General features: G+C 33.3%; 1 protein-coding gene and 1 pseudogene across 1 annotated transcript in view; one reads left to right on the forward strand and one right to left on the reverse strand.

The window, feature by feature from the left end:
• Nucleotides 1-18,118, forward strand: part of LOC145277928 (mitochondrial calcium uniporter regulator 1-like) — a 33,451-nt gene that overhangs the window by 5,907 nt on the left and 9,426 nt on the right. The window contains exons 2-3 of the mRNA XM_080130003.1: nucleotides 7,336-7,449; nucleotides 16,330-16,433. Coding sequence (XP_079986129.1) covers nucleotides 7,336-7,449; nucleotides 16,330-16,433 — 218 coding nt within the window. The remainder of the gene's footprint in view (nucleotides 1-7,335; nucleotides 7,450-16,329; nucleotides 16,434-18,118) is intronic.
• On the reverse strand, nucleotides 10,079-10,197 carry LOC145278623 (5S ribosomal RNA; annotated as a pseudogene).

Raw genomic sequence — 18,118 nt, forward strand, 5'->3', positions numbered from 1 at the left:
GTATATATCTGTGTGTGTATAATAGTCCATAGTATATGTACGTATAAATCTGTGTGTATAATAGTGTGTAGTATATGTATATATCAGTGTGTGTATAATAGTGTATTTGTATATATATGCGTGTGTGTGTGTATAATCGTGCATAGTATATGTATATATCTTTGTATGTATAATATCTGCATGTGTATAATAGTGTATAGTATATATCTGTATATATATATATGTGTGTGTGTGTGTATAATAGTGCGCATTTTATGTGTGTGTATAATAGTGCATATATATATATCTATAATATGCATAGTATATATCTGTATGTGTGTATAATAGTGCGTAGTATATATCTGTATATATGTGTGTGTGTCTAATAGTGCATAGTATATGCATGTATGTGTATAATAGTGTGTAGTATATATATATATATATATATATATGTAACTATGTGTGTATAATCGTGCATAGTGTATATATATATGTGTGTGTGTGTGTGTAATAGTGCATAGTAAATATATGTATATATCTGTGTGTATAATCGTGCACAGTATATATATTTGTATATATGTGCTTGTATAATAGTGTGTAATATATGTATGAAACTGTGTATAATAATGCATAGTGTATATATATATATATGTACAACAGTGCATAGTATATAGATGTGTATATAATAGTCCATAGTGTGTGTGTGTGTGTGTGTGTGCATAGTATATATCTGTGTGTTTATGATAGTGCATAGTATATATCTGTGTTTATGATAGTGCATAGTATATATCTGTGTGTTTATGATAGTGCATAGTATATATCTGTGTGTTTATGATAGTGCATAGTATATATCTGTGTGTTTATGATAGTGCATAGTATATATCTGTATGTTTATAATAGTGCATAGTATATGTATATATCTGTGTGTATAATAGTGCATAGTATATGTGTGCGTATAATAGTGTGTAATAGTGCATAATATGTATTTGTGTATGTGTTTGTATAATAATGCATAGTATATATATATATATGTGTATAATAATCCATAGTATATATCTGTGTGTGTATATAATAGTGCATAGTATATATACGGCATGATTGCATTGACACACTGGTTCTCGCAGATCACCGAAGTTAAGCGATGTTGAGGATGGTTAGTTCCAGATGGGTTTCCATTTAGGAACTCTAGGCGGTGTATGTGCTCTCCTCTTATCTCAGCATTTGTTTCCAGTCATCCTGTACAGACACTTCACTTGCCACTGGTATTTAACAATGTCGACTCGGGAAAGGTGTGCTTAGAGATCGCATGTCTCCTGCCACAAAAATTTCACGTGCAGGCACCCCTTTGTGGGTATCCATAGTCCATCAAAAACTGAAGAAGCCCTTAAATATATATGTGGTGTCACTCAATCGATACATCCTATATAGCGAATGTATATAAAACTAACAATGTGTTATATAGCATCTACATAAACATGTAATGTTAGGTAGTTGCTCATGTCTTCCAGTGGATGTGTATTCATGTGTGGCGGTATTTAGACATTCGATAATGGGACAATAATATAACAAGGGACAGTTCTTTTACTGGGACTAATAACGTCTATCTGTGGGGACACATCAGACAAAAGGACACCTACCTTTTTCTACTGGTTCGTCTTGACTCTGAAGGGTCTATAAAATATAATGCCTTCCTTCTGAAGGAAAACACCATATACAATGTTATATTTTATTTGTATAACACTTATTTACTCTTGTGGGAATCTCTCGGGGTTGTATGCATTTCTGTGTTCTACATTGTCACTATTGGGTCCAGAGGTGGTTCTATGAACCGCAAAACAAAATTTCTTCCACATCTACTGGCTAACCCAGACTGACTAACTAGCCAACTCTCTCTCTCTCTCTCTCTCTGTCTGCTTATGTGTATATATAAAAACCTATTTTTTTGTTATTTTTACTCCATAACAGGTCAATTCCATTGTATTATTTGGATTCATGGGACTACTGTTTTCATCTTGAGTGTCATTTTCACAACGTTTTGGTCGATGTAAGCTCCGACCTTCTTCAGGTGTATCTTATCAAACTCGGGGATTTTGATGGAATTTTGAACGGAACTCTTTATTTACTTCATGGGAGTAACATGCTCTTGTTCTGTCAGCCATGACTGAATAGAGGTCCTAAGTAATTCGCACTTGTATTTTTCGGTTACCCACACTGAGAATTGGACCTTCGCCCCGTGGCACAGTGGTTTGAGTAAATTGAAAAAATCAATTGTAAAAGTGATATTCTCCTGAAGGTTGAAGGTTCACTTCTCATTATTATTGTTTATAGAATTAAATTCCAAATCTATTATTGCAACTTTAAAATTTATTTAAAACAATTCTACTCTGCTTGGTTATTGTTTCTAAATTCCTTTCCTAACATTCTTTCTCTTAGTGAAATATTTCATCTTTTAAAATATTGGACAATCACAATGTTATTTCTTGGCTTTACTTTTTGCAACCTGCTGCTGCCTGGTAGTCAAATATTTTTACCATTTGAAATGTATGGGTACTCAGAGAATTTCATTTGTTACTGAATAAATTCTGAATATTGACGGAACTTGCCAAAGCAGTTTACAATTTGAAAGCCACCTTGTCTTTTATTCATTTAAAGAAGTTTTTGCAAATTGAATTTTTTTTTTTTTTTTTTATAGATGCTAAAATGTTTTTGAAAATCTAACCTCACACCTTATATTTATAGTGTCGTCTGCTTTTTTACATTTTTTTGCGGCTTACAAATCGGTCATTTTCAGGAATTTTTATCAATTGAAAACAAATAAGTTATTTACTGATATTGGTGCTTGTACAGAATAGTGGATTTTGAAAGGCATGCATTTCAGGTGAAAACATTATTACATAATTAGATGTCATGTCGTAATTAGTATAAATTCCAAGAATTACAAAAAATGATCCAGTAGAAAAATAATTACAAGTATAAATAGTTTGAGTTTTATTGTATGCTTTAATGTGAAAAAGTTCTCAACCTAAAGTCTACCATTACTGAATATAAAATATCGGACCGTTATTGTAGATGATTTTTTTTTTTTTTTTTATTGGATAGCACATCTACTGGGTCATTTTATTTATGTTTTTGAATTCGTTCTAATTTTTTCATGACACATAAGTACGTAATGTTTTCACCTGAAATATGTTTGTTTCGAAATTCACTATTTTGCACGAGCACCTCGGTATTTAATGAGATCTGAATTATTTTGCATGTTTGACTCAACAATTCTTTGAAGTAGTGACTTCACTATATAACATTAAAATTTTTTTTTTTTTTTTTTTTTTTTTTTGTAATTTGAGAACTGTTGTCCTCTAAATGTATGCCCTTTGGCCATGCCTCTGCTCTCCCACATTTGAGCACCATCATAATGATGCCCAAATGAACCCTGAATTCGCTAATTTACCCATGCAATTTCTGAAAGACAGCTTGTTAACCCGCCCACTTCACTCGTATTACTGTTACAAGTAATGCCTTAACTTTTTAAAGAAAAAAAAATGCAGAAAAAATTTAAAGGCCTTAAAAAAAAAAAAAAAATGTACAAAAGGGTACTTATGCAGAATAGAGACTGTATTGTTATCAGCATATTCCGGGCAGGTTATGTAAACTGCTGGAAAGTGCTGAATGAAAATTTAGCATCTTTTTACCAAAATAATGGCCAATGTTTAAAACGCTAGCAAATAGTTAAAAATTAAGGAAAAAAGCAATTATAATTAAAACAGTCGTCGTATGGTAATTTCAATTTAAATAAAAAGTACCTGTGCAGTATACAGTCTGTGCTACAATAATATCTTTATTTAGAAAGCCATTCTTAACATAGGGAGAGGTGCTTTTTTTATTTTCGTCTATCAATTTAATAAATGAAAGATACTGTTTGCCATATATTGGTTGCTGCAATTTCATCAGTTAAGCATTTTGGTAATTTCGGCCTTCTGGGAAACGAGAAAAAACGAGACATTAAAAAATGAAAATATCAGAAAAAAAGTTATATGTATATCCGTTATGGAATGAAGTTCTCCGGAAAAAAAATTTCACTTAATTTGATCAAGTAGGGTTTTTTTTTTTTTTTCCCCGTGAAAAAAGTTTGTTAATCCAAATATGGCTACCTTCAGCATGTTGTCATAAGAACATGTTTTTCTGCTATAAAAAAAATATACTCGATCAAATTAAGTGAAACTTTTTTTTCTGAGAACTTCAATCCAAAACGGACCATACAATATAACTTTTTTCAATATTTTCATCTTTATAATGTATTGATTAAACTGTACAATTACTAAAAAATTGACTATTTACTCTTTCCCCACATACACAAATATGTTTAGCCCCCACCCCCAAAACTCAAAAAAACTTCATTACTGCATGATATCATTAAAATTAATGTTATTATCACATACTGAAGAGATCTTATTTGGGTTGTGAATATTACATGATTTTGAATATTTGGTCAAAGTTTACTTTTTTTTTTTTTTTTTTTTTTTTTTTTTTTATATATATTACATTTTCACCCCAAACAAGGCAAATTGCCACTTTGGTGTAGGGGGCTACTATCAGGGGCAACAACTACTGGGGTACTATGTGGGGATTTGGGCAGCAAGGAGGAAAAGTATCCTCATGCCAGGTTGAGCTGACAAACCCCTGTATAAGGAGACCTTAGGTACTCGAGAACAGTGTCTAGTAGGCATTCAAGTTCTCTCTTGATTTATGTGAGTATGTTCAGAGAGATAAATGAGCAGGGAGGAGAGGGAGAGAGATAGAAATCATGTTAGACTTTTTTCCTGGACAATGCCAAGTAGCTCTGCTTATAAGTATAGGGTGTCCAAAAAGTCGATGAAGGTTTTTGAACTTAAATAGATTCTTTATTTTTGATATCTTTCTGTAATTTTAACGCAACTGAGAAATTAAAAAGAAATACAAATGCAAAATTCAGACAATCTTTATTTATGAAAAATAATGTCTTTTAAATGTTGCCAATTTTCAACTTTGCCATGTTTGTGCTCTTTCCAAAACATTATTCATGGCAGATTGCAGAATCTCTGGATTGCGATTTAACTCCCTTATTTCGTTCCTGATGTTTTCCTTGCAGTGTTTGTACAATATTTCGAATTGTGTTGTGACTTGGACGATCTCTTACATGAAAATGCCCTCGATAAACTCTTAGTCAAAACAATTGACCCCTGATTTTGATAAAACAATTTCACAACTTTTGTACGTTGTTCAATGCTATACTTATCCATAATTAATTTCCAAAATATTATCTGTAAAATATCTGAAATAGAGAAAAAAAATAATCATTAATGGTAAAAGGACAAAGATTTTCAACTCTTCAGTGACTTTTTGAACATCCTGTGTGTGTGTGTGTGTGTGTGTGTGTGTGTGTGTGTGTGTGTGTGTGTGTGTGTGTGTGTGTGTGCAATACTTTATTTTTTGGTGATGACTGATCTTAGACTTTTTTATGGGAAAATATAGATTAGTATCTTGTTATATAATATCTTTATTGTCTCGTGTGAATTGAGAAAATCATTGTCATAATCAATAAATAAATTTTCAATTGTCCTCGTACGTTATTGTAAAATACAATATCTGCTATGTAAAAGAAAAAAACACAAAATGTTGAGTTGCAAAGTATTGGGTCATAACTTATTGAAGTGTGACAGAAGGTGAACGAGTTATTTAATTATTGTTGAATATGAAAAAAAAAATAGACTGAGCTTGTAAAACGTGTTAACATTATGTTTCTGAGCTTTTGAGATGAGGATTTATAGTACGTGTTATTTGGATTATTTGGACAACCATTCTCATTTTTTTTTACAATGTGGAGATATTAAAAAGTTTGGTATGGCTGACCACATATGGAGGGGGAAAGAGAAATTTTGCAGGATGAATTAAAATTTATAGACAGAAGAACAGTGAAGAGCCAGATGACTCAAAGAAGCAGTGCATATGCTAAGCGACAATTACCTACTAAGCAGACCTGGTATAGAATTTAGTACAATATGAGAACCATTGTCAATAATAAAGTCACAATAAAAAATATATAGTGAATATCCAAATCCTGGGAACATGTTTACCAGAAAGAACAGTTGGAAATAAGTCATACACCATCCACTACAACTACAAAATTCCTACAGCTACATACCTAGAAAATGTGGCTATTAATCCTGACATAGTGATATGGGACAAGAGAGAGAAAGTGGCAACCCTAGTTGAAGTAAGCGTCCCTAATGATGCTGGCTTTAACAGAGCAAAGAGAGAGAAAATAACAAAATACCAAGGACTTATGTACAACATGAAAAGAAACTGGAATCTGAAGAAGGTATCAATCATGCCAGTCATTATAGGAGCAACCGGGTTAATGAAAAAATTTTAAAAACTATCTGGCGAATATACCCGGTGAACCAAGTGTAAGAGAAATGCAAACAATTGCAATTAAAGGGACGGTTAGAATCTTAAAAAGATTTCTCGGTTGGAGTAATTAAACTAATGGGAGAATGTTTGGTATCCAGTAGAATGCTCCATCCCTAGTAAAAACAAAGTGATAAGAAAATTAATCTGCAGTTATAAGTAGTGATCTATATTGATAAGTAGTAAGATTGTATATCTAAAAACAAGATGTTACAGGTTCCCAAAAATTGTCCGTAAAGATCAGTGGCACAATGGATAAAGTACTTAGTAAAATTCAGTTGTGATTAAAGTTTCAGTCTTCAGTGTGAACAAATTACTGAAGACTTCTACCAAGTCATAGTTGACCAAACAAGAGCATGCTACCGACATAGATTAAATGAAAAGGTTTGTTCAAAATTCTGCACAAATTCCTGAATTTGACAGAAAGGTTCACGAGTTAGACAAGATCCACTTGAAGATTGGAGGTTACATCAACTGAAGTTGTGAAAATAGCACTCAAGATTTTGGAGTTCCTTAAAGTTTAGGATAGCTAATTCTTCATTCAAACATAGTCTACACAGGTCGTCGAAGTTTCTACATGTGCTGGCTTGCTGTACTATTTTCCATGCAAATCAAATAATGTTCTTTGCCTTTGCCTTGGCAAAAGTCAATCATATTCTACAAAGCCAAAAACAAAAATAAGTGTTACTCTACAAAACAAACCAATAACCATGAATAAATATTTGAAGATATAAAGAATTTTAAGAATAAAAACTTAAATAACCCGAAAAGGGTGTATATGTTGTAAAAAAATAAATAAATAAATAAAACAACCAAATAACATTAAATAACCCCCAAAGGTTTGATATGCTGTGAAACAGACAAACAGTTAGAGCATAAAATATTTAATTCATACTCTTTCTTTTACTACAGAATGTCCAGCCCGATTGATGGGGTCTTACCAGATGCGTAATATTGATTTATCTGCGATTCGTATGACTCTGCACTGTGATACACATGCTCTTGTTCAACAGCTTCAATTAAGAGGTAAGTGCATAAGTTTCTTAATTTTTTTACTTCAAGATAAAATTTTAAATAATTTTTTAACTAGCTTGACCTGTGGAAATTCCACAGTGGCATCTTTTAGATGTAATATATTGTGGCTGAGCATTCTGTAGATGTTCAGCATGAATAGAGATTCTGCGATATTATTGTAACCCTTTTGTTAAAACTGTAAAAGTATTTAAGTAATCTGGTTACTATAGTGTCAGAATATACCTGGTTATAACGGTTTATTTCCAATATCCTTATAGGAGTCTGGGACATATTTTCATTGTATGGACGCTTGGCATGAATGGAAACCCTACGATATCAGTATACCATCTTTAGATAGAACAGATACTACCCACGGATTCTGGCCATAAGACCAAGAAGGTATATTTTAGTTTCACATATGGCCCAAAAGCGACATAAATTTTTCTTTTTTATATTGCTTCTTCAGTGATCGGAGATCCTATTTATTAAAAAGGCGAATAGAAGGTGATAACATACTACGATATTAAATTAGTATATAGATATGATAACTTAATGTTCATGTTTTGAAGGAAGAAGTTACATGAGAATATCAAATTCACAAGTGGTTACCAATCGCTTGTATATCCTCAGCAGTGGAGATAACGACTTTAGGTTTTTGCAGTTCTTACAGGGAAGTATTGACACCTTCCTACATACAGTGCCTCATATTCCCAAATGGTCACCCATCTGGTACTGACCAGGCTCATGTTGTTTAACTTTGGTGATCTAACGGGATTATGCCAGATGATACGTTCTACTCCGGAGAAATCGTGGTGACATGATCAATCTCTACAAGTACATCCATGAGATCTATGATACAAGGAAGCTGTCTTTTCAGATCGCCAAAAACAGCGCAACCAGGAGGAACAGCCTCAAAATCGTAAAAAACACTGTAGGCTAGATGTCCGCAAAGAGACCTTCTCACAGAGGGTTGTCATCACATGGAATGATCTCCCAGATGCAGTTGTACAAGCACAAACGCTAAACGCATTCAAAAGCAGACTTGACGCCCATTGGAGATTGCTGCCAAGTTTATATTGTCCATCCTCCTAAATGGAAGTGCAAATTCCTGGGTTTCTGTGCCACGCATGCCACAAAGTTGTCTAGGAAATTTTATCCTTGGAACAATGAACAGGTCCAAAACCTGAACCTCAAACATCTATATGTCAAAGTCAGTCAGATTACATTTCATCTCTAAATCAAAAATTATGTCTGGCTTTTTCAATCAGTATCTCCGCATTCATGCACTTTGTGATCTTGATCGACAGTGGACAATTTTGCAACTGCTATCAAAAGTCAATTAATACATTAAAACAAGAGAAAGGACAGTGCTAGGTGGAGGAGAAAAAGGAGATCTGGTTAGGCAAGAAACGAAGGAAGATGAAAGAAAGACAATGACAGATAAAGGTTTTTGGGCTTTTTTTCTCTATTCACCCCAAACGGAATATTATGTCACTTCGACATAAAGGCTGCTATTTGGGACCATGCTTACAGGGACCACTATATAAGGATGTGAGCAACGAGATATCTGTTTACATTATATTTAAATTTCTACATGTTAATACAGTGAGGGGAAACAAGAAACAGGGGGAATTCCAAAGTAACAGTTTGAAGGAAGAAATTATTAGGCTTTCTGGCATCTAGAAGTCGCTACAGTAAAAGGGTACGATTTTGCTACTTGTGAGGTTTATCAAGAGTATTTCTATTGAGAGGAGCACTTAGATATGTAAATAAATCAACCTGTTTCTTTGGAAGAGCATAGTTTATTTAGATGAGTCCATCCTTGCGTTTGGAAAGCAACACAGGAATGTGTCAAGAAGTTTTGTTAAAAATGGATTTTAGGTTATCGCAAAATTAGTATACATCCTATGATGATGCTGACTGAAGCATCTTTTATTCTCAAATCCGTTGTCTGACATAAATTTTACTAAGCTTTAGTGCCTATGCTGGGCAGATTGACCCGAAAGGTTAACCGCCTGAACCCTTAGTCTATAATACATCCTGTTTACACTAGTAATTTTTTATGCATTATTCACAGCATTTTTATTTTCATAAAGACAGGCTGGTTTGAAGTTTCTGTGAATTCAACAATTTATATATTTTTGGTTCCTCTACAAAGGCGAGATTGAACCTAGTAATTCATTTTCGTTCTTCCGTTCGCACTTTTCTCGATAACCACGCCTTCGACTTTTTAAAAAAAATTTGCGCTAGCATTAATCATGGTGAACGTAAATTTTTATCAGAACAAATTTTCTGGGATAACTCTGGTTGCCCCAATGCATTATAGGGGTAAAATTGCCTCAAAATCGTCCATTTGTTCATACTTTTCTCAATAACCACGCCTTGGATTTTTTATGTTTTTTATTTTGCGCAAACATTAGTCATGGTGAAAATAAATTTTTCATTTGTGGAAGGGGAACCCAGCATGCTCGGTTTGTGTGTGTATGAAATGGCACTAACCTTATTTGGGTTTAACTGGCTTCCTCCATAGCAGAAAGTTTCATGAGAGCAAGAAATTCACAAGTGGTCCCCGTTTGCTTGTATATACCTATCAGAGGAGATAGGTTTTTATAACTCTTTCAGGAAGGTGCCGACATCCTCCTACATACAGCACCTGGAATTCCCAAGTTGATCACCCATTTTAGTAATGACCAGGCTCAATGTTGCTTAACTTTGATGATCTGACGGGAACCGGTGTGTCAACATGATTATGCCGTATATAATGCTCGACTGGTTATGAACAAAATCTAAAATGATAAACTTGTGATGATATGTATTCACACTTAAGAGTCAAAGCGTCCACAATGCCTTGCTTGTCAAGTGACCATTTCTAAGAGATCAAAGGCACATGCTCAAAGTCTTTGTAGGTCGAAAAACATAAGTATTTTATATGATTATTTGGACTACAACTATTCTTTTGGTTGCTATCTTCACACTGTTTTGGATGATGTAACCTTTGGTCTTCTTCAGCTGCATCTTTTTGAACTTGGGAATCATTGTAGAATCCCGGAACCTTTTACAAAAATTCAAACTGAATATTTTGTTTAATCCATCAGGGAAGATTGTTCTCCATGATTGTGTAGAAGTATTATGTTATTCTTATTATAGTTAGATCAATGATAAGTGGACCAATCCTGGAAAAGGAGTGATACCCTCCCCTATATCTCAGTGTTGTAGCCAATGGAAAATGAGCCTTTGGGTCACCCTCAATTATGGTCAGTTTATTTTATTTATTTTTTTTTTTTTATCAGTCAAGACAGCCTGATGGAAAGTTCAGAGAACTTTTGCCAATTCTAACATCCTAAACATCCCAAATATTACCAGGGGTCAGGTCTATGATAAATGTAATAAAAAGCGTTTTCATTCGTTTGGGCATGTTGAAAGAAAGAAGGTGTATATCAGCACTTGCAGAGACTTAAGACTGGACAGCACAAAGAAATCTGGATGCCCTACGAAGACAAGAAATGGTCAGGAGAGACTGTAAATAGTGGCAAATGGATACAATTGTGATCACTGGTGATTTCGCATAAAGACAGCCAGTGCGCCAAAGGAAATGTATACAATAAACCTGGATAATGAATGAATAAGTGAGTGACTATTACAAAGTCTAAGATAGCTTTTAAAACCTTGAGCATTGTATATTCAAGTGCTTTGCTATAATTCCGTAAGAGTGAGTATGAGGGGGGAAAATGCTGATGTTTTTTTTGTTTTTTTTTTTAACATCCGTTTTTGGAACAGGATTTGATTTACATAATCTAAACCGACACAATTTTTATTTTTATTTTTTTTTTGTTTTCATGTTTTCTTCATAATTATAGGCTTGATCTTTTCAAGACCAAGGCCAATAAGCCTCTCCTGTCTTTGTTCTCATCATCATTTTTTGTTCTTACATCGTTGCTTCACGCCTTGTCTGGAGCGATTTCTTTAAAAACTGTGTGTATGTATATTACTAATTATGAAACTTTGTCAGCCATGCGCCCTTGCTTGAATCTTGTCTTCAACGATTGGGTGATTCTATCTTTTAAAAAAGGAATGACAGGGAAATATATATATATATATATATATATATATATATATATATATATATATATATATATATATGGGCATGGCCCAGAAACTAAGGAACAAGAGTAGAGAGTTGCAGGTTTTCGTTTCGATTCTAGATGATGGCACCCAAGTCATATATATATGTATGTATGTATATGACTTGGGTGCCATCACGTAAATGAACATTTAAAATTTTTTTAAAATGTTTAAATTCAATGTTATTTCATGCGGTTAATGGTAGCCGAATGGATTAGGTCTTCGCTAATCAAGCCAGAGATGTCTCGTGATGCGGGGTTCGAATCGTTCGACTGGTATTAATCGTGACACCCTGCACTGAAGATTCCCGAAAGGATGAAACACTAGTGTCTGTAGGTATTTAATAATTATTATAGTAAAAAAATAGTTTATATATATATATACTTAGCTTTGATCTCACTTCTATATATTAGGCTCAATATAATAATCAATAGAGAATCGTCTCTATAATGATAAATATGTAATCTATATGAATTAAGATATTTAAACATATCTTATGTTGAGCAGCCGACTAGTGTGTGTATATATATATATATATATATATATATATATATATATATATATATATATATATAAATAGATCCTTATCATATGAGCTGACCTCAACTGAGATGTGGTCTAATGTGATATCAATTGCATGTAGCATTTAAGTGTAACATAGAAATTACTTGCATAGCTTAATCTCCATATAAATTAGTTTACTCTTGAATATGTTATTTAAATGCCAGATAATTTTCTTGCTATGAACAATTTACACATCTTTGCACACTTAATGATTTACTGGGTGAAAGCTATCAACATATGAAATACATTATGGGAGGAAGAGGAGGAAACCATGTAATTTTCAGAAATAAAAGTACAAACTGTTTTATTGTTTTAGCAAATATATATTTATATACTACCTGTTCCTACCTGGCATTGCCTGGTAGTGTATTTACTAACATTTTTTTTATATATATGTTACTACTTTTAGTTAACCCTGTATGAACCAATTGAAGTTTTGTCCCTATTTTTAAATTGGACGTCATTTGTAAATTCCGTTCCGGGCAAAATATTTTCGCTAAGGAATTAAATTGAATTAGATTTTATTTTTAACAATATGCTGCAATGATCCACGGGAAAAACTGATGAATCAGAATCAAATATTTACAAGTTAGAAAAGCATTTCATCCAAGGCATGAAAATTGTTAAACAAAATGTTTTTACTATAGGCTTTAAAAATAAAGGTACAAGATTCAATTTGAGATTTATTTATCTTCAAAGTGCACTTTTATAAATTTTACAAAGTAAGGTATAAAAATTTAAATTGAATCCAAAAATTACCTTGGATGTAATGTACATTCTGTTGCACTTACAAAAACCAAAAAAAAACAAAAAACATTGAAAATTTTATATCTATATCATTAATTGCTAGATGAAAGGTAATGTTTTTAAAGTGCACCAAAATGTGCATTACATAAAATAAATCCAAGATAATTTTTTGATTCAATTTAAATTAAATTTTTATACCTTACTTTGTAAAATTTATAAAAGTGCCAAGTCAAAAGTTTTTCATACAAAAATTTGTGTTGCTATGGTCTTTTTGTTTAGCAAGTGTCGGCTTTTGTTTCTTTTCACAGCTTGAAGACGGCATTGTAGACACGTGAGTGTTTTTACTTTAATTTAAATTTGTTATAATTCTACTTTGACTGAAGTAATGTTACCGTCTTAGGAAGCAGAAAGACTCTACTACCTTTTAGATCTAACTTGCCCTTTAGATCCCTGTGCTTTTTGTGGGTCCACAATAGGCATAAGTTATATTGTATTACATTCGACACCCATCTCTGGCACACAGAACAAGGATACAGACCAGAGGGTTATAGTAAAGATTGTTTGCTCTTTTTGATTTTCAGTTTTTGCTATCCATTTCACTGGATTATTAGACATTAGCAAGGCTACCCGGTGTTGCCTGGGTCATAAAACAAAAGTTGCATTTGACTACACTTGCTAAATAATTTTGGTTTTAATTTAATTATTTGTACTGGGCAATAATTTATATCAGTTTAAAAAAAAAAAAAATCCCTGTATTATGTTTTGAGACAAGTAAATAATACAAAGTACAAAACAAAAAATATTTTAACCCTGTTTAAATGCAAAAGCTTAGTGAAATAAACGATTTCAAAAATATTAAGAATAAAAAATGAAACGTCCGCCATAAGGTGGGTGTGAACACGAAAACTAATAGTTTTGAGACAACCCTCCAACCTATTCGGCCACAGCGAAAGTCATACCATGACGTTGCAAATTTATGTACTTAACATATCCAAAAGGTGAAGCGGTTCATGCATGCGCCGAAGTTAAAATCGTTTAGAAAGAGACAATTTTGTGTGACTCCTTCCTCCATCAGATTCTGTGGTCGTTAAAGTAGAAAAAGTGAATATTTTGTTCTAAATTTCGTATATTGTGCATCCGAGTCCCTAAGCTTTAAGACAGTACTAGAATAATATTTATCAAAGTTGGATTTCGAAAGTTTTAGCGAGACATACAAACATATACATACATACACATCAACAGACATCTCTCCTTTATATAACAGACGGGGGGGGGCGTTGCCCGGTTGTAAAATACATTTTTTAAAAAAAGTGATTTGGGTGTCATCAGGCAGAAGCGAAATCGAAAGCAAAATTTTGTTAGCAAAAAAGCAATGCATCATGCTGGGCCTAAATTTGCAGAAGTTAAGTTCGTAAGAGAATGTGTTATCAGTGGGACTACAACAACGCAGATGTTATGATGGTGCAAATTTATCTTTTTTAAAACTAAAGAACAAATCGACCCCATAAACCAGAAGTGAAACCAAAAGCAAAATTTTGTAAGCAAAAAAAAAAAAGGAAAAAATGATTCTGTGTGCCGACCACGAACTTGCATAACTTAAGTAAGTTTAGTAAGTGAATGCTTTATCGATGCGCTTACGAGGACACAGATGTCATAACATAACAAATTTAGCTATTTAAAAGTCTGGCAGTTCTGGAGAAGAAACTATTGGAATAGAAGGCTTTCTTGCACCTAAGGATCTCCACTGTGAAGGGGTGAGATTTAGCTACTTGTTGGGTTTGTCAGAGTATTTACATCGAGGAGGTACAAGTGCTTGTAGTTTGTCAGAGCATTCACCATTAAAGTACTTGTAGAACAGGCAGAGGGATGCAACATTTCATTGATGGGACAGAGGCTGAAGCCTAGATGACAATTCAGGACCTGATCCCTGTCCAGGAGTGAGAGATGCACCAGCCCAAATGTGACAACAGTACTCCATTACATGAGAAAATGGTACTTTAAGGCGTAAGTAGTTTTCTAGCATGGTAGAGAGAGCTCACCTTCTTTGCAGCAGCCTTGGCAATGCTCTCAATGTATTTATTCCAGTTCGTGTTTCCTATGAACGTTAGGCCAAGGAGTTTAAAGGAAGTAATTTCAGGTAATGTGCTTTTGGCCATTGCTATTGGTGGTAGAGAAAGTTTCTTGTAATTATTGAAGGAAACAAGCTTAGTCTTGGCAGCATTGAATGTGATCATTCATTTTTGTGCCCATTCCACTACAGATTGGAGGTCTTCATCTAGTGTTTCTGGCATTTCCTTAGATATGTGTTAATTTGTTTTCCCCTTGTGCCTGTTATAGAGAGTGGCGTCATCAGCAAATATACCCATCTCAGAAACAATTTTATCAGGGAGGTAATTTATGAATATCGGAAATAATAAAGGTCTTAGGATGGACCCCTGTGGTACTCCCACATTTATATTATTTTGTTTAGATGTACGACCGTCGAGGACAACCTGGAGTTTTCTCTTACTTTAGAAGGATTTGATTACATTATGTCTTCGTCCAGTGATACTACATGATCTGATTTTCCTTAGAAGTCCATTATGCCATACTCTGTCAAAAGCCTTAGATATATCGAGGGTTACTGCTCTACCCTCCCTTGTTTTGTCCAATGAACGGTATATACATTCAGAGATTACAGTTAGGATATCTGCTGTGGAATGGGCTTGCTTAAATTCATATTGATTGTTGGTCAGGAGTTTACCAGTTGCAAGGTGATGAACTAGAGCTTAATTATGGACTCAAATATTTTGGCGAAAAGCGAGAGGAGGCTAATCCCTAATTGTGCATCAACCAGATACCATATTTAGTTTGACATATTAAAGGTTCATACAAAATTTCAATCAAATCAGCCCAGTACTTCTGAGCAAAAGTGCAAAGGACAGACAGACGGCGGATAAACTAAGAGAAATATAATATAGATTATAGTATCTTGTCCCTCTAGAATGTTAATTGCAATTAACTGACACTGACGATTAATGTAAACTTATTATTCTTTATTTATTCATTCAAACATCGCCAGGAGAGAAAGAAAAGACTAGAAACCACTTATAATTGTTATATATAACAATTGATAGCATTTCAAAATGAAAATAAAATTTATTCAGTTATCAAATCAATAAAGATAAACATGTGAAATATAAAGAAAATTTTTTAGACCATGGCATTGCGAAGCTTAATGCTTCTCATCCAAAGAAAAAAGAGCATGGTTATATATAGAAAAAATTTGGCATGGAAACATTAGCCTAGAAATAAAAATAAGAAATAGGTATATAGAAGTTGAAGAGATGGTAAAGAATCCAGATAGAAGAAATATACAAAAGTGTATATAAGATTATTTTTTATGACTTTATTTTCATTATATATATATTCAGTATGACCTAAATCATTTGACTATTTTAATTTCTTTATGTATTGAAGGTTTTACGGAAGCACAAGCTGAAGGAATCACAGAAGCTTTGGTTGAAATTGTCAATAGTACGCTGGAACAGCAAGCCAAAGATATGGTGACTAAAGCTCAACAGGTAAGTTTGCAACAGAGCATAGAGGTGACCTACTTTTTCATTAAATTTTTTATAAACAAAAACAATTTAAGTTTGATTAGATTCAGAAAGCAGCAATGTCAGAATGAAATGTTCGTCTGTTATCTATGTTTTTTTTTGTTTTTTTTAGGGGAGGGGGGGTCCAAAATTCCTTCTATATATATAAAAAAAAGAAAAGAAAATCTGTCTGATGTTTGCACCCTTGACAAAATGAAAATATCATTCCAAAAATCACATAAATTGATCAAGTAGTTTTATTTTCAAATAAGAAAATCATTTAAGTGATTAATGGAAATTCGTAGGTATTACAATATAAATCTTGCAAATTTGAATTGTTGCATTATCTCCCTTTGTTTTTATTTGTTTTGTTTTTTTAGATTATTTTCAATATAAAACTACTTGATCAATTTACATAATTTTTGTAGTGTGATATTTTAGTTTCATCACGAGTGTATACATCATAAAGATTTTTCTTTATTTTTATTTATTATAGGAAGAATTCTGGACATGCACCTTTTTTTTTCTTTTTCATATTTTCTCATACCAAAGTGTCACTAACTCGAGGTGGATTGAACCGACTTCCTCCCAAGTAGGAAGTTTCCTGGAAGTATTAAATTCACAAGCGGTTCTCAGTTGCATGTATGCTTGCCTATGATTGTGTAACATATCATTTACCTCCTTGCCAGGTGTGGTTTTGAGAAGCCAGCTAACTTGTAGAATTCAAAAACAAAGTTTCATTCTAACATTTGAAACAACTTTAATTGAGTCATCATTAACTTGCAAATACCAGATTAGACTGTCTGAAGATACTGGCTTCCTGACCTAAAATGTGCTAAATATTGATATTATTTTCTTTCTCTTTGCAAAACTTTGCAAAATTCAAGAAAATAGAAACAATTTTCCTTTACAAAACACCCAAACTAAACACCATGAATTGATTCAGCATTAAATAACCCGAAAAGGGTTGATATGTCATAAAGCAAAACAAACCAAAACTTAAAAATATAAAGGAAGTTAAAGAACGGTATTAGTAAAGGAGTACGCCTATGATTATTGACAAAGACAAAAGGTTAAAGAGTTCATATGTTGGTAGATAAATGTCTCGTTTACATGGAAGAAATAATGAAGATATGATATTTGCATACAGCAAGTGTTGTAGTCAGGGCCATGTAGCTATGTTTGTATGTGTGTGTATCGTCCACGTGTGTGCTGCTGTATTAACCATGTTGGGTCTGTGGTGTTTGTTGAACCACGGAGTCAAAGGCCCAAAAGGGAAGAGGCTTTGCTTATGTCCCAAGACAGAAAATTAGAGATTGAAAGAATTTGCTTTTATTAGCTTCAGTAGTGTACTCTGTTTGCCTGAAAGATTACTTATTATTGCGCAAGCAGAACAGAAGTTAAATACTTACACCAGTTAGCATTGAGTTTAGAAATTCTAAATCATGATCGTGGCTGTCACTGCTGCTGCTGCTTATAGCATGACTACTATACACTAAGATTAGCGCGCACTAGCTTATAAAAAATGCATGACCAGCCCTATCTGCATTTCTGGCAGAATTACCTCAGACAATTAGCAATAAATTAGCTCCTAACTGAATAGGGTTGATCTGGAACTGAGCAGAATCATACCTCAATCTGACAGAAACAAAGTCGCTGTCGAATTGATT

This window comes from Euprymna scolopes, chromosome 6 (genome assembly GCF_053919585.1).
Source record: "Euprymna scolopes isolate OS-2025 chromosome 6, ASM5391958v1, whole genome shotgun sequence".
NCBI lineage: Eukaryota > Metazoa > Mollusca > Cephalopoda > Sepiida > Sepiolidae > Euprymna > Euprymna scolopes.